The sequence below is a fragment of the Megascapheus bottae genome, chromosome 12 (genome assembly GCF_031878675.1).
Source record: "Megascapheus bottae isolate mThoBot1 chromosome 12, mThoBot2.hap1, whole genome shotgun sequence".
NCBI lineage: Eukaryota > Metazoa > Chordata > Mammalia > Rodentia > Geomyidae > Megascapheus > Megascapheus bottae.
In genome coordinates, this window is record NC_143520.1 from 52,720,050 (window position 1) to 52,741,938 (window position 21,889).

The window sequence follows — 21,889 nt, forward strand, 5'->3', positions numbered from 1 at the left end:
ATTGTGGCTCAAAGCCTCAGTAATAAAGTCCATGAGACTCATCTCCGATTAACTACCAAAAAAAGCCAGAAGTGATACTGTGAATCTAATTGAATCTAATGGTAGAGTATTTGCCTCAGTTTTTTTTTTATTTTGATAAGCTCAGGGACAGCATCCAGACCTTGAGTTCAAGCCCCAGGTCTGACTCTCTCTCTGTCTCTCTCTGTCTCTTTTTGTTTCTTTCTGTCTCTGTCTCTCTGTCTCTTTGTTTCTCTCTCTCTCTCTCTCTCTCTCTCTCTCTCTCTCTCTCTCTCTCTCTCTCTTTCTCACACACACACACACACACTCACATACTTATGCATGCACATGCATGTACATATGCATGAACACACATACAGAATATGAGGAATATCAGAATATATTTTGCAATAGTGTTTAAAGTATGCTAATAGGCATAGAAAGTCTATTTCAAGCAAAAAATTTGGAAGCATTTTAGCTTTTCCTTTTCTTTTTCCTTTGAGTTAAGATGGCTTTGAGTTCTCAAAGTAGATGAAGGGGAACAATCTTGCAGCTCTCCAAGGCTGAATAGACTATGAGATGAAATTTTAGCAGAAAATTTCAATAGAAGCCTGGTAGAGAACACTGGTCTGTGCCTCAACAAGAGATTGGCATTCTCATTCTGTACACTTCTGGGAAGGCACATTTACTGTTAACTTTTTCTCCAAGATTCATGCTCTATTTCAACACATAAAATATGTCCAATGCCTAACTCCTTAAGAATCTAATGCAATTATAACCTAAAAACTGAATTAAATGGGTTGGCAAATACATTATGTCTTTAATATAATTCAGAGTTCAATGAATTCTGTGAGACATTCAACCAAAATAACTTACATTTCCCTTAGTTTTTGCAATCTATTTTTTTTACATAATTTATGTCAAATTATTTCATTTTACATTGATGATTATTTTCCTGAATTTTTTGAGAGGCAGGATTACTTAGATAAGGGAAATATTGTTCCAGGTTATAAAAATAGATTTAATCCTTAACTCTGTCTCATAATCTCCAGTATATCTTTCATATTCTCAGCTTCTTTTTCTGCTATAAAATTTTGTAGTAAAATCAGAAAGATGGGAAGATTTTTGAGAAAGAATATTTTTAAATAAATTATTATAGAGTAGTACAATAGCTACTCAACGAGTGGTAAATCTTAATACTTTTACAGTTTTTTATTCATTTTTAGCAAGTAATTACTCTTCACCTTATATTAGTTTATGCTATTATAAGAGCTCATTGGAAACAATCTTTTTTTTCCTTTTCACTTATGTAAGACTCTAATATAGCACTGAGTTTACAGAGTTCTCCTACTGAAAGTATTATTTTTTTTCAAATCAGAGATCCTTATAGTCTCCCGTTTCTTTCCAGAAATATATCAAGGGCCCAATTCTTATTATACATCTTAAATAAAGATACTTCTCTACACAGAGATTTTATTCAACATATTTCTATCTTTATAGAGAGAATATCATTCTGTGGCATCTTGAACAATTGTTCTATATGCCTGTTCTCTATACAGAGCTCACTTTCACCATAGCCCCTGTAATGATGTCCCACAAAGACCTCCAGTGCCAGTGCCAGGGATCTCTAGCAATCAGGTCTCCTACTTCTGATTGAGCCCTTTAGGCTCTGCTGGGGTGCCATGGTACTTTTAATTGCTTTGGAAATTCTCTGTGCCAGTTTGTAGTGCCCTTCTCTTGTCTCCTAGTGCTTCTGTGGTTCTGAACACTTTTGATCTCTAATTGTTCCTTTCTTTTTCTTTTTTTTTTTTAAGCAACTAGTCTGTGACTAAAGTGTCTTCTGGATTAGAGCTATGTTTTGTCTTGTTAGCAGAATCGTACAATCTCCGGCTTTTGGATTTGAAAAACTTCTCTTTTTTTCTTCTGGTACTGGTGTTTTATCTCAGGTTGTTGTGTTCACTCAGCCAGCACTCTTTCAGTGGAAGGATCTCTACCTTTGCTTTGGTTTTGGTTATTTGGTTTTATTTTGTTTTGTTTTGTTTGGAGATGGTATTTCACTGACTTTTCTGCCTGGTCTGAGTTCAAATTGACATTTTCTGAACCCTGGCTTCTCCAATAACAAGGATTACAGGTTTGAGACACTGGCAAACTACCTGTAACATTATTGCATAAAAATGTGCAGACTATAATAAGGAAAGCGGTGTTTATAATTACAAGTTTCTAATCATAATAAGCATGTAATTATTTTCTGAATAAGAAATATATATCATGATGTCAGGACACCTATTTGACTGTTTTGAAGTTGTAAATTTCCTGTGTTCTTTCCCATTTGAGGCACATCTCACTCGATTTTTACTATTATAACCTGGGAAGTTTCTCAGGCATAGAGAGCTAATCTGTTAAACAATCTTAAGCACAGACTCATAGACAGATATATTGCCAGAATGACTCTTTGGCTCAGGCTAGCTTCAATCCAGGATTCTCCTGATTTCTGCCACTTGAGTAGCTGGGCTTACAAGCATGAGCCACTGTGGCTAGCCTAAATATCTGTGTTTTAATATTTTTAATATGTTATGTTTGTGCTATTTTATTACAGTAGCCATATAATTAAAATGTATGTAATTACTCATCTTTCATATATATGTAATTACTGCTCTTTCACATCCTCAAATACAGAGGATAAATTATTGAAGTTCATTATGCATGGTGTCAAAGGGGAAGAACAAAGTGAAGACAAAAATTAGAACAATCAATACATAGCTGTTTCTCATATTTTACCACACTCTCCTATTAGCTTTTCCTTCACTCTGAAAACATGATCTAGGCTTAGAGATCAATGCTGGTGCTTTTTTTATCATGTGTGAATCAAATAAAATTATGATGTGTGTTGGTAGATAGAAAAGTCCCTGCTACCCTTCCAGAAAATAAAAAGGTGATCATAATATAAAATAATCTTTTATATCACCTAGTTATGTTACAAGGTATTAAAACATAGGAAAGAAATGGTCCCTTACTCATTGGAGTCTTATGTGTTTTCATTACAGCAATTTGTTCAGATGACCCTTTTTTAAGAGAAAGAAGTAGAATAGTGAGGCATATTACCACAATCTCATAGAAAATGAGACATTTAATCTTGTTCTAAATCACAAATGATTGCCTCTTTATCCTCTACAAAAGATTCAGAATTACTTACCAAGGGAATTTTGAATACCATCATACTAAAATGTCATTCATCCCAATCAAGACAGGACAGAAATAAACAGATCCTCCCTCCTCTTCTTCTTCCTCTTCTTCTCCTTCTCCTTCCTTTTCTTCTCCTTCTCCTTCTCCTTCTCCTTCTCCTTCTCCTCCTCCTCCTCCTCCTCCTCCTCCTCCTCCTCCTCCTCCTTCTTCCTCCTCCTCCTCCTCCTCTTCCTCCTCCTCCTCCTCCTCCTCCTCCTCCTTCTTCTTCTGCCTCTTCATCTAGTCTTCACTGCTATTTTAAAGCTGGTTTTGATCCTGTTGCCTACCTCTAATCATGTTGTCTTGATACCTGTGTGTGTGTGTGTGTGTGTGTGTGTGTGTGTGTATGTGTGTGTGTGTGTGCGCATGTGCGTGTGTGTGTGTGTGTGTGTGTGTGTGTGTGTGTGTGTGTGTGTGTGTGTATTCCCTAGGGCCTGAACTCAGGTCCTCAGCACTGTCCCTGAGATTCTTTGTGCTCTACCACTAGAGCAACAGAGCAACTTCTGACATTTTCTGAGTTTATTGTAGCTAATATTATCACAGACTTTCCTGCCTAGGCTGACTTCAAACTACAAACCTCAGATCGCTGATTCCTGAGTAGATAGGATTAAGATGTGAGTCAATGGCACCAAGCTTGGCTTGTTCATTTTTGAATGAGAAGTTGTAATGAGCCCTGTGAAATTAATCAAGTCTGCTGCATTCACTTTTTAAATGGAGAATGAGACAAATTCTCTCAGCTAACATGAGAATGAAGCATATTTATTGCCTTTTATACAGTTCATAAAACTTCAAGGTTTGAAACATTACATAGAGATGTTTCTAGCAGTTTCCTATGAAATGCGATAGGTACATTGATTCTTGTTGTAATGGCAAAGATGAGATGAGAATTGAGGAATGTTATATAAAAAGAGTTTTCCTTATTTTAAAAATAACATGTAATTTCTGTTATTTCACACAGTCCTCTAAGAGAATACATAGCATTTCTTTTTTCCATATATTTTTATTGTAATTAATAGAAGGGTTACATTATATTCACCAGATAGAAGGTGCATTACTTCATATACATTGATATGCTTTGTAATGTTTTGGTCCCCATTTCCCTTGTCCTACCCCCACACCTCATCTTGTTTCCCTCCTTTCCCTTCTGATTTCAAATAACTAAATATGCACACATGCAATATATGAAATAACAAGGTGAAATACTGTAAAAATATGAGATAACCATGGAACAGCAAAAGACATGAGAAATAACATACTACATTAAGGACAACAATCACTCATTATATGGCTTTTGTTTCTATATCCTGGATGTCCTGCCATTTAGTTTCATACTATATGGCCTTATGTATCTCATAACAACAGATGCTGGAGGGGATGTGTCCAGGAGTGATCACTACTACACTGTTGGTGGGAGTGCAAACTCGTTCAACCACTATGGAAAGCAGTATGGCAGTTCCTCAAAATCTAAACATAGAGCTCCCCTATGACCCAGCAAATTCACTACTTGCCATTTACCCAATCATCCAGAAACAAGGACATACTAGATCCACTAGCACAATGATGTTCATTGCAGTACTATTTACCATAGAAAAATTATGGAACCAACCCAGATGACCCTCAGTTGATGAGTGCATCAACAAGATGTGATATTTATACATGCTGCAGTCAGAAAGAACGACATTGCCTCATTTGTAAGGAAATGAATAGACTTAGAAAAAACATATTAAGTGAAGTAAGCCAAACTCAAAGGAACACAGGCTCAAAGGTTTCCCTCATTTGTCAGAATCAGTAGAAACCTTGGTCTCTCCTAATGCAAGGCATTTCTTTGATGGAAAATCTACTTTTTTTATATTGCAGAAAACCTTGGATTGGATTCTGAAATTGCTAGAGCATATACCCAGGGCTTTGTTGGATGCCTTTCATCAGTTCTATACAACCATGTAGCACCACTGAAGGCAGCCCTACGCCATGCCGCCATTGCCCCTGTGACTGTCCAAGGGACCTTAACAGAATCCAGCTGTGGCACCATTGTGGACTCGGACGTGAATGCAGTGACAACTGTGCACTCCTCATCAGGTATCTCCAGATAGTTCCCAATGGAGCGTCCTGCATGAGACCTACTTCTTGTAGATACTCTAAGAACCTTCCAACTAAAGAGTTGGCATACTATTACTCAATTACTTGCCTAACATGAGTTCATTGGAGTTACAATTCATGATAAGCTATTCTGTGGGTAATTCTTTTTTTAATTATTTTTTATTGTGATTAATAGAAGGGTTATATTATATTCACCAGATAGAAGGTGTGTAACTTCACAAACATTGATAACATTTCTCATGACATTGTCCCAATTTCTCTTCCACCTTCCCCCCGATTATCTTGATTTCCCCTCTTCCCTATCCAATTTCAAATGACCAATTAAGCACATAGAAAATATATCAGGTAACAAGATGAAATATTGTAACAATATGAGATAACCACGGGATGGCAAAAGAGATGAGTGATAACAGTGCATTAAGGACAACAGTCACTCATTATTTGGCTTTTGTTTCCTTATCCTGGAGGTCCTTACATTAACTGTCCTTCTATTTGGCCCAGTGTCTCTAGATTTTGTTCTATTGTAAATCTCTGCTAGGAGAGCCCAAGGTTTCTACTGATTATGTAAAATGAAGGAGACTATTGGGCATATGTTCCTTTGAGTCAGGCTTACTTCACTTAATATTATTTTTTTCTAAGTCTTTCCATTTCCTTACAAATGGGGCCATGCCGTTCTTTCTAACAGCAGCATAGAATTCCATTGTGTATAAATACCACATCTTGTTAATCCACTCATCAACTGAGGGACATCTAGGTTGGTTCCATATCTTTGCTATGGTAAATAATGTTGCAATGAACATCATTGTGCTAGTGGATTTAGTATGCCCTTGTTTCTGGAAGGTTGGATAAATGCCAAGTAGTGGAATTGCAGGGTCAGAGGGGAGCTCTATATTTAGTCTTTTGAGGAACTGCCAAAGTGCTTTCCATAGTGGTTGAACAAGTTTGCACTCCCACCAACAGTGTAGTAGTGATCCCTCCTGGCCACATCTCCTCCAGCATCTGTTGTTTTTAGTTTTCTTGAATGTGGCCATTCTAACTGGAATGAGGTGGAATCTTAGAGTTGTTTTGATTTGCATTTCTTTTATGACCAGAGATGTTGAGCATTTCTTCATGTGTCTACTGGCCATTTTTGTTTCTTTTTCAGAGAAGACTCTCTTTAAGTCTTTGGCCCATTTTTTAATGGGATGGTTGTTACTTTGAAGATTAGTTTTGGAGTGATTCAATTTTTTGAGCTGTTAATATATTTTAGATATGAGGCCTTTGTCCGTTGTTTGGTTGGTGAAGATCTTCTCCCATTCTGTAGGCTTCCTAATTAATTTACTAGCTATGTCCTTTGCCATACAAAAGCTCCGCAGTTTAATGCAGTCCCACTTACCCAGCCTTTCTCTGATTTGTTGTGATTCTTGGTCCTTATTAAGAAAGTTTCTACCTGTGCCAAGGAGGCCTAGTGTATCTCCTATTCCTCCTTGTAAAGTTTTCAGTGTGTTGGCTTTTATCTCCAGCTCTTTGATCCATTTGGAGTTAATTCTAGTGCAGGGTGACAAGGAAGGATCCAACTTTAGTTATTCTGCATGTGCTTAACCAGTTCTGCCAGCACCACTTGTTGAAGAGGCTATCTTTCTTCCATTCTATTTTTTGGCTCCTTGTCAAAGTTTAGGTGGCCATAGGTCTGTGGTTTAATATCTGGGTCTTCAGTTCTATTCCATTGGTCTTCAGGCCTATTCTTGTGCCAGTGCCAAATTGTTTTGATAATTATAACTCTGTAATAAAGTCTAAAGTTTGGAATTGAAATTCCTCCAGCGCTGTTCTTTCTGCTAAGAAGTGTTTTTGCTATACGGGGTCTTTTATTATTCCATATGAAATTTTGAATTGCCTCTTCTATTTCTTTAAAGAATGACATTGGGATGTTGATGGGTATTGCATTGAATTTGTAGATAGCCCTTGGCAAGATTGTCATTTTCACAATGTTGATTCTTCCAATCCTGGAGCATGGGAGGTTTTTCCATTTCCTTCATTCTGCTTTAATTTCCTGTATCAGGGTTTTAAACTTTTCATCAAAAAGACCCTTTACATTCTTAGTTAAATTAATTCCTAGGTACTTTATTTTCTTTGAGGCTGTTGCAAATGGATTTGCTTTCCTGATTGTTGCCTCGTTCCTCTCACTGTTGGCATAGAGGAAGGCAGTTGATTTTTGAGGGTTAATTTTATACCCTGCTACCCTTCCAAAGCTTTGAATCAGCTCAGGGAGCTTGGAAGTGGAGTCTATAGGATTCTTTAAATACAGAATCATGTCATCTGCAAAGAGGGAAAGTTTTACTTCCTCTTTCCCTATTTGTATCAGATTTATTCTTGCTTCTTGCCTTATTGCACTGGCTAGGAATTCTAATACTCTGTTAAAGAGAAATGGAGAGAGTGGGCATCCTTGTCTTCTTTCTGATTTTAGAGGGAATGGATTTAGCTTTTCGCCATTAAGTATAATACTAGCTGTGGGTTTGTCGTACACAGCCTTTTTAATATATTTTAAAACATTTTTTCTATTGATTAATATTCAATAGATAAGGAACATTCATCTGAAGAACAAAAAATAATATTACCTGAATAAAATTTGGCAAAATGTCGGAACAGTCATTTTTGTCTAAAGAACACAGACATGTTTCCAACAGGTTTACGAAAGTGTCTATTCGTTATAAATCATCATTCTTCTTAAGAGAAATGAATATAAATTGTCGAACAAAAATTTCCTTATTAGGATAGCTATTACTAAAAAGTTAAAAAAATAAAAAGTATTATAAGCTGATTCTTAGTGGCTTTATGAGTGTAATCCAAGCTACGCAGCAAACTGAAACCATGGTTTGAAGCAAACCAAGGAAGGAAATTCCATGAGTCTCTTACCTTCAATTATGCCTAAAACCTGCAAGTGAAACTGTGGTATAATTGATGAAAAAGTTAAGAGACAAGAGCCTGTTGTTCAAGCCTCCAAACCAGCAAAAGAAAAAAAAATAAGTGTTAGGGAAAAATATAAGAGGTGGTGGGTCACACCTACATATCTAGATACTTAGGAGACCAAGAGTGTAGGATTGCAGTTGTAAGCCAACCTGCGTATACAAATATGAGAGAGACTGATCTCCAGTCAGAAGAAAAGCCAGAAGTGGGGGCATGACTCACTACCTTAGAGTGAAAAAGTTAAAAGAGCATTTAGCCTTGCGTTCAAGCTCCAGTAACAAATGAAAATTTTATTCCTACTTATGATTATTCATATCTCTAGAAAAATGAAGGTTATTAACTACAGAAAAATCACACCACATCACCATCCATATGCCTTAAAGTACCTTTTAGTTCTGCTTTCAGTCATTACTGTACTGGGTATCTTGAAATATATCTGGAGATAGTTTAATTATACATGAGGAGATGATATTTGAATGATTCTCAGTTACTTACAGTTTTCAGAGAGAGAGGGAGATATTAAATATTCAAATGATGATCTCAGGAGACAGGAGTTAAGGCTACGTGTGACTTAGAAATTTACAGTGGTTCTTTTTTGGGGGGTGGGGGATCATGGAGCTTGAACTCTAGGCCTGGGCATTGTCCCTGAGCTGTTCAGCTCAAGTCTACCGCCCCTGGAATCATAGTCCCACTTCCAGTTTTCTAGTGATTAATTGGAGATAAGAGTCTCATGTTCTTTAGTGCCTGGGCTGGCTTTGAACCTTGATCCTCAGATCCTAGCCTCCTGAGTAGCTAGGGTTACAGGTGTGAGCCATTCATTTGAAGTGAATCAGTAGGGAAAGAGGTGGAATCTTCAGCAACTTGAGAATTAGATAATCTGAGAATTTTGGCCATGTCTGAGCTATATGAGGAGTCTCGTTTCCCACATTTAATTGTATGATGTTTCAGGATTGAGAAAACAATGTCCAGGCAGGAGTGAGTCACACAGATGGCTGGAATATAGTTGGAATTGATTAGATATGTGTGTCTCTTTGTCTGTCTTTATGTGCAATGTAATATTATAGGTAGGTGGATAAACATGTAACAGATAAAAGGATATATAAGTCAATAAAATAGATGATCAATGATCAGTGGATGTATAGATGATGATGAGTAATAAATGATATGTAGATATAAGAGATGACAAATGACATGCAGTCAGTAGATAAATGGATAGATAGGTGATAGAGATGAAGACTGATAGATATAATTAAGCAAAATCATTCATTTGGGGAAGATGAAGAGTTAAGATTGAAATAAGTCTCTAAATTCATAAGACAATTTATGTAGACTGAAAGGAGAAAACATCCTCTTAAAATAAATGCATCTCTATCCTGAGGGTTTTTTATTGTTGAAGGTGTTCATCAAGCATGAATATTAGTGCAGTGGATATGTTTTATTTTTAATTTTGATAATCATGTTACTAACGCTGTCAGCTTATCAGACCTGAAGTGTTTTATTTGTATCTTAAGGAAGCATCAGGGGGTTCAAATTAGTAAACTGAATTAATAGGTATTAATCTATCCACATTAAAATATGCTAGATATGGAGAAATCTAGGTTAAAATAAGGCTGCATTGGTTTATAAAACACATGAGAAAGGGTATCAATGTGTGAGAAGTATTGCACCTACTACCTGGCAAATGTAACTGTAACCCCTCTATACATTACCCAACAATAAAAAATAAAAAAATAAAAAAAACTAGTGCAAGAACTCAATATAGGAAAGAGCATAGGAAATTGAAGTAAGAAAAATACCATATTCTGAAGCCTGGTGGAAATTAACATTTGAATATGGATGAGGAAGATGCAGAATTTCTAAGAAGTACAATTGGGGTAGTGATGTGTAAAGCATGAAGATATGGAAAACGTAACAAGCATAACTAAATGGATTAGTTACTGTTGCTCTCTTCCTTCTCTCTCATACACCACCACCATCACTCCTTTGTTTTCAATTGTACCCATGTATGTATGGACATGTAATATTAGGTATACAAAGACTATTATCAGCATTGCAAACCTCCATAGCCTAAGTGTTTTTTTTAATTAAAAAAGTCAGATCTACCCCATCAATGCAATCAACCCAGGACTCCTGCTTCATTTCAGTGTCTTCTTTACCTTTCCATATCCTTTCCATTTATCTTTATCTTTCCTCTTTATTGCCTCAGTTCACTTGTTCTCAGATCCAATTTCATACATCTTAGGAGAAGAACTAAATACTAATACTCAGCTCTCGCATTTGTATAAGAATTAATTCCCACACGTCTTTCCTCTTTGTCTTTATAGAGCCAAGTAGCAAGTGCTGTAGTGTATGAAGTGTACTTGAAGTATAAGAATGGAGGTTTTTCTTTAGAAGCTTGAAATTTCCCTAATGAGTCTAACATGTGTGATCCAGGGTGTGTTATTTCTCCTTAACTCTCATGCCTTCCACTTAAAAGACACCAAATTCAGGGCCGTTAGCTTGGCCTATTGTTAGAGCGCTTGCCTAGCATGCACAAAACCTGGGGTTCGATTCCTCTTTACCACATACATTGTAAAAAGTCGGAAGTGGTACTGTGGCTCAAGTGGCAGATGCCAGCCTTGAGAAAACTCAAGGACAGTGCCTATGATCAAGTGGTAGAATTCTAGCCTTGAGAAAGCCCGAGGACAGTGCTCAGGTTCTGAGTTCCAGCTCCAGGACTGCCAAAAAGAAAAAGAAAAAGAAAGACTGCAAATTCTTTCATAGCTGAAGGAACCCCACCAGCTGAGAGGCATGTATATGCTCAGGGTAAAAAGCCTTTGCTGTGCATCAGAGCTGTCCAGCAAAGCAGAGGCAGACTTTGAGGAAAGACATAGTCGTGTAGGCCTGGCTCATGTACCAGGCTCAAAGCTTTACTGCACAATTTTACTTATAAGCTAACTTTCCTCCTAACTGCATGTGTATAAATTGGCCATTTTAGTGCTTTGTTTTTGTATGATTCCTTCTCAAATCCCAGTTAAGAAACAACTGATCATCTGAGAGTAAATGGTGGAGAAATCCAGGTATGCATTCCACTGTCTCTCTCAGTGTTTGGGGGCAGAGTGACTTTGCATGTCTTTTACTCTCTTCAGATCCCTTTGGGAAGACAGATGAGCGGGAACCACTCACCAACGCAGTTCGAAGTGACTCAGCAGTCATTGGAGGTAAATCATTCTTTGTTGTTGAAACCAGAAAAGAGATACAAGATCTTCTACTCTGGAAATTATTATCCTAAACCTCCCTTATATATGGCCATCTAGTGCTCAGAACCACACATTTTGTGGCAGTCGGTGAACCTTCTCATGAATTATTATTCCTGTTCCATGATCAAAGTCATCCTCTCCCCCAAGCACCAATAGTTCTGTAAATCTATCCTGCCTCCCATTCATCAGGCAGCTGAGCACTGAGTCAACAGCTGGAGCATTTACTTACAGACAGGCAGCCTGCATCCTGTTCATCTCATCCAGTTGTCACTTTTTCCAGAGCTTGAACAAAGCAGCTCAATAAAACTACATATGGGGAAGAAGCCACATTGGGATAGACAGATGGGTAAAGCTACAGTCCTGGCGGGGTTTTCTCTACTGAGTGATTTGAGTTAGATATAATGAACAGGGTGAAGCCCACAGGAATGTAATTTCCAAGGCAGCTTTCCATATGGTTACAGATGCAGATTGTGTGTATTCTCCAGTGAGCTCAGCTCCTGCCTCCCTCCCTTGTGTTTTTCTTTCTCACTGCCTGGTGGCCTCACTACATTTTTAATCCCGCATCAGCTAGGCTGCTGCCTGCAATAGCTTGATTTTTTTTTTTCACTTGGATCTGGTAACACAAAATGGCTCCCAAATAGAAGATGCTAAGGGGAAGAAATTTCTTTCTACCGTAAATCTGCAGGTGCCCCATCTCTGCTTTCTGAAGAGTCTGAAGGAAGTCATTCTTCCTCTTTTTAAAAGTCATTGTGTCCATTCACTTAACTTTCATGTAATGAGACTCAACTACAGGTCAGGACCAGTGCTAAGTGTAAAGATACAGGATGAGAGATATAGCTACTACCCTCTTAGAACTCACAGCCTGGCTGGTAAGGAGATGAACAAATAGTCATGGAATCAGAGAGGACATTTCCCAGGGAGGTGATAGGAAGAACAATGGGAGAATAGGTGCATCCTTGAAGTGTGATGGCAGGGCAAGACAGCCAACACCTTTCCTTTGGGACACACTTAAAGAGGACATACTTAAAATATCTTAGCTGGATTTCTGCTCCAGTGAAGAGGGTTGAAGTTGACTTTAGTTGGTGAAAGGAAATGTCAGAAAGGATTTTGTGTCTGCTTCTCTTCCTGCCTGTTATTTTTCATTTGACAAGTGGAGAAAAGACTTTTGTGACTTTTCATCACTCATTTACAAGCTCTTATTTCTCTCTGAGACTTGAACAGTTTTTTGAGCCCCATAGGAAAATTCCTGGAGGTTTGTATGGCCTCCCACCCTGGCTAATCTATGTGCAGCAGGAGGAGGATGCAGGCTCTTCTTCAGGAGTTTCAAGCTGCAGTTTATGGTGGGCGTCACTACCACTCTGCCACTCTGTCTTGGTGTTATTCTGCCTTGTTCAAAAGTAGTTGGAAAATATGTTATATAATGGCTTACAAGAACATGCAAAATACATGTGATTTTAATTACAGTTGTAGTTCTGCAAAAATATACTGAAGACATGTCATCAGTACATTTAACTCTGTCCTGGGTTCATGCTTATGTAAACCAAAATGCAAAAGCAAATATCCAACTAGAAATATATAAAAGAGACATGTTTAACTATAGTAGAGAAACACAATACCAAAGTGTATAATTTATCAGGAATAACATTATGGTTTTTTTTTTTGGTCATGGGGCTTGAACTAGCTCAAGGCTACCAGCTTACCCCTGGGCCTGGGTGCTGTCCCTGAGCAGTTCAGCTCAAGGCTTCTATTCTACCCTTGAGCCAAACCTCACTTACCATTTTCTAGAGGTTAATTGGAGATAAGATTCTCAGGTCTTTTTGCACCGAGGCTGGCTTTGAAGCTTGATCCTCAGATCTCAGCGTCCTGATTAACTATGATTACAGGTGCGAGCCACCGTGCCCGGCTAGGAATCACATTAACTTTAAATAAGAAAATACATTCAAGTGCTTTAATGCCCAAAATGTTGTATTTAACTATAGATACATTCTCTCACTACCATATTTTTCTCACACTGAAATTTTGTTGCTAGTGGCTTTCATGCTAAAAGCTTCCCTGACAATGGTCAGGATGAGTCTCAAGGATTAACAAGGTCAGCCTGAAAAATAGATTCAGTAAAGCCACTCACAATCAAAGTAAGGGAGAAAATATGAGGACCAGCAGAAGTGTGCCATCTCTGTCAACTCTGAATTCTTTAAATAGACATCTCAGGTTTGCGTTAGCTTGTGTGTAGCAAAATACAGTATACCACTGTAGAAATTTCCTGAATTATGGGTCAGCCTTTTGTTGGCAATGATTCTTTTGTTTACAGAAAAATATACAAACAATACCAAACAAATTCACATCAGGAGAGCTTGTACTGGGAGATTCTGACACTTGTGTTAAAGTAGATATTCCGAAGTATTTTCTAGAATATCCTTTGCTCCTCTAAATCAAAATTAATAAGATTCGTAGGTAATCCAACAAAATCTTGTATGGTTTAGCTGGCCCTCAAAAGAAAAAGAAATGTTTTTTGTGGCAATAGAAGGCAACAGGTTTTGTGACAGGTCTTTATGGGTAGCTGGCAAGATTTTACTCTGCATGTATGTATTGTGGTTTTGTTGTGTTTTCCCCCAAATTGTTCCTGTCTAGACTTGAATGGTCTCTTTGGAGTGATGATCTGTGACACTTTCCTCTGTTTTCCCTTTCTTTCCTCGCCCGCAGGTGTCATTGCTGTGGTGATTTTTGTCACCTTCTGTGTCATAGGCACCATGACCCGCTTCCTTTACCAACAGAAGCAGACACACCGCACCAATCAGATGAAGGAGAAGGAATACCCAGATAATTTGGACAGTTCCTTCCGAAATGATATTGACTTGCAAAACACAGTGAGCGAGTGTAAACGGGAATATTTCATATGAAACTCCACAGGGTCACCCCAAGCTTCCTTTTATATTTTGCTTTGTTTTGTTTAGGTGTGGTTGATTGTTAACTTTTTATTCTCCTTCTCTTCTATCTCCTGTCTTTTCATTTCTGTCATTCACTTTATTGTAATTGTTTGCCATTTCTTTTCTGGAACATGCCTGAATTCCCCACAGCACCAATCCCCTGACTCATCACAGGAGACCAGGCAACTATGACACTGCTTTTCTCTCTGATAACATGCATTGTGGTGAAAATGACCACTTGAGACATGAACTTCACTATTCTAGACAAGGAAGAGACACATGTGCATTTGTGCATATTCACATTTCTGTTCTGGTTTCTCAAATGTACTCTTCATTTTGGTAGCCAGTCTTGCAGGCTTACCTTGAACATGACCTTTGGTTGAGTGCAGGCATTTCCCTGACATCCTATTTGATCTCAAACCCATTTCTGCCAGGGAACCTAAGCACAGACCTGGGATATGTTGGTGGCATTTTATAAGGAGCAAGAGAATCTGCTGATATTCATTTAATTTCCTTAATGCCTACAACCCCTTGCTCTGATTCCTAATGCCTTTTGCTGAGACATTCATCCCTTAAATATCGTCCCAAGCAGGCTTGCTGATAGTAGTGAGAAATTACTTAGCTCCTGTCTTACTACAATTTCTTGGGGCCTGTAATGTAGAAGAACTCACAATAGTGTAAACCTAGAGGAAGCAGGGAAAGCATAGCTTGAAACTGGGAGGGAAAGACGACACTGATTAAAAAGTAGATATTATATAACTTCAAACACAGACTCCTCCAATTTTGTAAGACAATTTAGATAGGTTATTCCTGGAATTATAATACTGAAGAAAAGAAATATAAACACATATATGTACCTTGCTTCAGCAAAAAGAAATTTAAATACAAGTCTAAATTAGTATCTGGCTTCATGAGGGGGCGGAACTTAAGCCATCTTAAGTCAGCTTTCAATAATTGAACAAGAAACTTATGAAATAAGAACTGCATAAAAGAAGAGGAATATCAAACTGAAATATCCACTCTTGAAAGATTTGCTGGAGAAAAGAAATGCAGATTTTATACTTTCAAACAGATATAATAATCTTTCTTCTGTCCAGTGATCTGTTTTCTAATAGATATGAGAGGAAGTGACTTAGAGGGGATTGTGGTCCTCTCGATCTGACCTACTGCTTGATTTCAGGGAGACACTTAGGTTCCCTAGTTCACTACACATTGTCTGCTATAGGACAAATACAAAAGCTCACCTATGCACGCGTCTTTTTGTCAAGTTATATTGCTACTTGAAGTGCTGACAACTCTCAGGCTCTTTGCCACTTTGGCTAATAAAATACAATATCCATCCTTTAAACCAGACATCTGGAACATATTCATGGGTCATAGTAAAATCCTATTGATTAAGCTTTCAGAAACATGCCTTCATTTTTGACCCCTGGGCCACCTTGGGGTAAAACAAACAAACAAAAACACAAGAGAAAAACAATTCCAGATTACAGGAAATGCCAATAAAATGATCCACACAGATGGAAGGTACTTGCTGAGTCTTTTTACCAGGCAGATTTGATTTGAAAAACAATTACATCTCTCTTGAGCAGCCTTGACAATCCACAGACTAGCCATCTTGTTCTCAGTAAGTCTTTGCCCTCTGATTTTTTTAAAACTGCTTCTCCTGCAAGAGAAAGCTCCAGATGAGAATTAGTGTCAACCCATTTCAAGTCTATGGATTTCCTTTCCATTTAAGAGCCCATAAGGTAAGGGAAAAATGTTATCATTGTGTTCTTCCACTTGAAGATATTCTAAACCCACTTTCTCTTCTTCAAATTATCTGTGGAGTCTTAGTTAGCAACTTCAGCATTTACGATATAATTATCCTTTTGCTAGTAAATTTATTTTAAAATGATTCTAATGAGGATACTTTTTAAATTTTTCTAGCTTTAATAAAATGGATAATCATTTAATAAAATGAAAGATCTTTAAGCATTATTATCCCCTGGCTTTTCTTCCTCTTTCTCTAATTTTCACTTTTGAACTTTTCTATTACTATAAATGACTGTATAAACCAATGGTTTGCTTGACTACAGAGCCCTTTCTTACCCTTTCTTACACAAAATAAAGGTCACTGTGAATTATAGTGGGTTGAACCCATGTTAAGTCCAGTAATGACATTGGAAAGAAAGTGTGAATAACAATGCAGAAGTGTTTCCTTATTCAAATCCTTGGGTCTGAAGGTGTGCTTTGGTGGTGAAATATCAGTTTGTGAGTGAAATGGTAGACTCTGAATTCAAGTCAAGGTCCTGAAATACACACACACACACACACACACACACACACACACACACACACACACACAAAAGCAAAACCCTCAAGTCCATGAGAAATGAGAGCCATATTTGGCTGACATGGGGCCAATGAAGAAATGGAAGACAGTAAAAAGCCAGCTCAAAGGGTTTCCTTTCTCATCCACATCTCTGGGTATAGCTGACCATGTTGAGTGCAGAATGTGTGATGCTCCATTCTTACCATGTTTGCATTCCAGACTCTGCTGCCATCTTCTCTGTGAGTGTGGGTAATTGTGCTAGGTACTGCAAACCGGCTGCATGCCAAGGCATTGCAATCTGCCTATTACTGCTGTAAGTAGTCTTGGGGCTGAATCAGGATTATTATCACAGGGTTGAACTATTCATAATGCCAGAAAACATTATGACTCTCAACAGACAGATCTGAAAAGCAAGCATGTTGTATCCGACATAGGAAAACACATTACACAAGCAGAAAGTTCTGACTCTGTCTGTTTCCTCAGTACTACAAAGATCCATTTAATTCTCTATAGTTATTCCATTGTACACTTTTCTAACTTTGAACCCTTTTTATAATCTAGAACTAGACTTTGAGAGCATTCTAATCTTCTATTAACTATCTTTATTAGTAATAATATTCAAATTTCCTGACTATGTATTTTGGATGCCACTACCTCCATAATCTCTTCCAGTTCATCACCGAGACTTCAGGAAGTGTGGTTTACAGAAAGACCTTAAGGAACATCATGATACAGCTAAACTAGAAATACCTGTGTGATTTCACACTCAGAAGAAATTGTTTTGTCAACGTGGATATATGTATTCAAGCAACAGTACACTTGCTGACCTTTTTTTTTAACGTCAACTGCACTGTGTGTAGACAAATTTGCTGTGGTTTCTCTCAGAATACCTCTAGAGAAGTAGAAAATTGTTACTTCCACAGATATATTTTTCATGAACAATTTTGCTTAGAAATTTATGTTCAGCATGCTGGTGGTGATAGTATTAATTTTTGTTTTCGATAGTAACAGAAGAGATACTAACAACCTGACTTCTACAATATACCATACAGGAAACCATGGCAGAACAAAATAGATTGTTCCCTTTTCTTTTGTACTCATCATATATATATATATGTATATATATATGTATATATATACATATATATATATCCCACTACTCCAAAAGCTGAGCTAGTAATTTTGTGTACAGTGTAAATTATATCTGATTTTTAGCATTGGATGGGTTTGTTGAAGCCTCAACTGGGACAATACACGTTGTTGCAACTGGGGTATGTATGTGTGAAGGTGGGAAGTACTAAGGATCACTGAAAAGAATACATGGTCATTCTGTAAAGTACTTGCTACAGATTTTAAGAAATCAACAATCTTGTGAACAAAGCATAGAATTTTGTTTCTCATTTATTAATTTAACCTTCAACGGATTGCTTTGATTCTCCTCTTCAAAGCATGCATCACCAATGCATATAGACTTTTGTAGAGGAAGTTTATTGACTCTCTCAAGATAACAAGAATAAATGGACTCTGAATCTGACATACTCTGGAGGAAGCTAAATTCTGTGCATTCTTATATGACTTTGGCTTGGGTGATTTCAAAAGTGTTCCTTGGTAGTCGGCAGACCTAAGTGAAGAGTCAAGACCTCTCTTAGAGTAGAAAGCAACAGTATTTTACTTCCACTCCTTTCTTTGCTCAGTTCTTTTATTGCCATCATATATGTTATTACACAACATTGATCTTCAGTATGTTCGTGAAGGTGGCATTGTGTTGAACAAGCACACATTGCAACTATTCTTCCTGCCAGTGAAACTACTGGATTGTACTTAGGGAAAAAATCTCTGAGAACTACATGAAATCTTTCCTTAGGCAAATAATTGAATGGTGTTGTGCATCTATATGAGGTCCTGATTCTATGGTGTGGGTGAAGTTTTCTCAACTTTAACAGGTCATGCATACCCTCTTTTTGTACTACATTGATTCAGTTAAAGAAGCTACCTTAGATAGGAAGGTTGCAATGCATGCATCTTCTCCAAATTGCTTGTCTGAAAAAGCCTGGGCATCTTGCCTACTAACCAACCTGGCTACCATTGAATTTCCCCATGGCTACCATCCATCAATCCTATATTTCCACCCCAACCATTGGAGAGACTTTTGAAACAACTATAGTTCTACAATTTGCTCTCCCTTCAGTTGAAATTTTGGAGATGCTTAATCCTCACTTGTCCTATAGGTTGTGTCAAATAAATAAGTAATCAGGTTTTCCTATTTCTGTAAATCCGAAAAGAGGTCAATGCAATGGGCTGCAAACCAAGTTTCAACATCAGAACTACTTGAAGGAAAACTTGAGTGCTATTTCATGTCTCTTGTGTAGTTTGAAAACATTTTCTTTGAGACATGCCAGGTAATTGAATTACTTCCATACTTCTTGAATCTTTCTTAACTCATATCATTTCAGCACAATCTTATTTAAGGTATCTAGTTTGGTGAATTTAGTCATCCTTCTTGGCTCTGTACTTACAAAATTCTAATAGTTGAACCATCTACAGGGGACAAAGTGCAACACACACACACACACACACACACACACACACACACACACACACACACATAGGGCTGCTACTCAAATATTCTCCAGAAATTCTACCTACATATCTGTTTGGTAGAGAACCATTATCTCTTTGTGTTGGGAATTATTTGAATCCTTCATATATGGTCTTAATATTTTACTGTCTAGCTATTTTTGAGTGATTTTCCCCCTATTATTTTGCACTAAGGAACTCTGAGGAAGATCAGAAAAGCACATTTTATTGTGAAATATATACTTTGTAATCTAGGCGTCCATTTCTTTGTTGTTGTTGTAATGTGTATTGTCTACAATGTGGCTGAGCAGACAACATGAGCAAGGTTTAAGGCAAAAATAAGTTGTGGCGTTATCCATGAGAACAGCTGGGAGCCTGTTGAGAAGGAAGAGAAGGGTTCACAGCAGCCTCAGTTGCTGCTGGAGATGATGAGGTTATACAATGTACCAGCGATGGCTCCTCTTCCCACTTTCCTGACTCCAAACTCAAAGTGTCTTTAGTGCATTTGGACCACTGTCTTACACATTAGGGAAGAGGCAATATCACAGGATTTGCATGAAAAATTCTCTACTCACCTTTGCATGATATTTTTTACCTTCTTTAGACCTACTTCAATGACATTTTTTTTAAGATTTGATTCTACCATGATTTTTCCGAAGTGCTTTAAAAACACCCATTACTAACTCTGCCCAGAATGAGCACGCAGATATAGCTTTAAGAAAAATGTACTAGTAGAAAACTCCCTACATTGTCTTTTCTCAAATTCCCTTGGTTGGATGTCCTGAGAATGTGGGTCTACTGACATTTCTTCATTTTTCTTTGCTCCTACCAACTTTCCACATGTCATAATTATAATTCATGACAGTACACAGTCCAGAGAACCCTTTCACAAGATAGCAGGATTAAATTAGGAGGCTAGTTCTGGGTCAGGTCCAAGGGTGATGTTAGCTATGTTAGTGATTACAGCTTGGTATTTATTTGTATTAGAACTCATATCATATTGTCTCATGTTTCCAACCCCAGCTATAAATCTTAGAGGAAAATTAGAAGGCAATATGTATGCAAGAGAAGTATTACAATACTTTCAGTGCACATATGCAGATCAGTATCAAGTCTTCTGAGTGCTCATACTTTTACATTATAGTCAGTCCTTATCCCAAAGATTTTACAAGAATTAAAATAGTCTCTTCTCTTTAAATGGCTGTATCAACCAGTGTAAACTTGTCCTGCCTTAAATACTCCTGCAAAAAAAATCAAACCTAATAAACAAAAACAAAATGTTGCTTACAGTAGCATAGTTACATTGTGAGAGGGACTTTGTATTTGGTGAGAATCAAAATCAATAATTTTTCCCCTGAATCTAGAAGCCAAAAAGCCTACTGATAATATTTGTTGTCTTGAACAGACATTTTCCAAGGCCATTTGGCCTGTGTCAGGATGGTGGCCATATATAAATAGATTCACATGGACATCTTCCAACAAAACAATATTATTTATAAAAATGGGCAACAATTTATATTTCACTCACGGAGTTTCAAAACCCTACTTTTATAGGAGTAAGAGAAGTGATAGATTGTTTGTCACAAATAAACAATGAATGTAAAATCATATAATATTCTTGTATGTGTGTATATGTATGACAAACTTTATTATGGGAAAAGCACCAAAGGGGCAAAACAAGTCATCTCCTTTGTGGATCAGCTGCAGTTTCTCTGTTCCTTTGGACCTTCTGAGTTTCATTATGATAACAAAATCCCAGGTGATATTGCCTCATTCTAAGTCAGTTTTGTAGATCACATACATGTCTTAATACACTGTATGGGGAAAATAATAGTTAGCCTTAGATTTCTTTGTTTTCTATGGTTATTGTTGTACAGAAGAAAAATAAACTGTAAATAATGTATATTTAATAAAGAGAGAATTTTGTATCATTTTGTGTGGAATACAAATGTGTCTTGCTTTGTTGTTCTTGGGGTTAATGAAAAATCAAACAATTATTCCTTGAGCTCCCATTCTTGTTCCGTAGGACATTAATATCCAGTCAACATGATCTACTGGGTTGCTGGAGAAATATGAAACTTCTTTTCTTTGGGGTTATTGATCTCAACATAGCTAAAAGTGCTGTCTTGAGCTCTCTCGTGACTCAGTCAAGCAATTGTTGACTGTCTGTCAGGCACAAAAGTATGCAATGGTAAATTCACTGATTTGGTAACAATTTGAGGTTCAGGGTTTTGGGGCCATCATGTTTTCAGTCCCTGCAGGAAACTGAAAAACTTTCACTTGGTCATCACCACCCCCAAACAGGAGCTGCTCTTCTCACCTCACCTTTTCTACATCCTCTTCTACAAATCTTTAACCTTAGCTGACATTGTGTTCCCAAGGCCAGGTGTAGATTCCTGAGAAATAGAAACTACCTTCCATGGTGTTTTGTTCTATGTATGTGGCAGGTATTGCACATTCAAAAATTAAGAACTTGCAAGGGCTCTAAATTGGAAGTGATCCTGATGCATATGTCATTTAAGTGCTCAGTGATCAATGTACTAGACGGAAACTGGAAGAGAGGAAGAAAAAACAGT

General features: G+C 37.4%; 1 protein-coding gene across 1 annotated transcript in view; it reads left to right on the forward strand.

Moving 5' to 3' along the window:
- Positions 1 to 18,765, forward strand: part of Cntnap5 (contactin associated protein family member 5) — an 852,241-nt gene extending 833,476 nt beyond the window's left edge. Inside the window, exons 22-24 of the mRNA XM_090342979.1 lie at positions 5,077 to 5,295; positions 11,388 to 11,459; positions 14,199 to 18,765. Coding sequence (XP_090199105.1) covers positions 5,077 to 5,295; positions 11,388 to 11,459; positions 14,199 to 14,395 — 488 coding nt within the window. The 3' untranslated portion in view covers positions 14,396 to 18,765. The remainder of the gene's footprint in view (positions 1 to 5,076; positions 5,296 to 11,387; positions 11,460 to 14,198) is intronic.
- Positions 18,766 to 21,889: the final 3,124 nt, after the last annotated feature.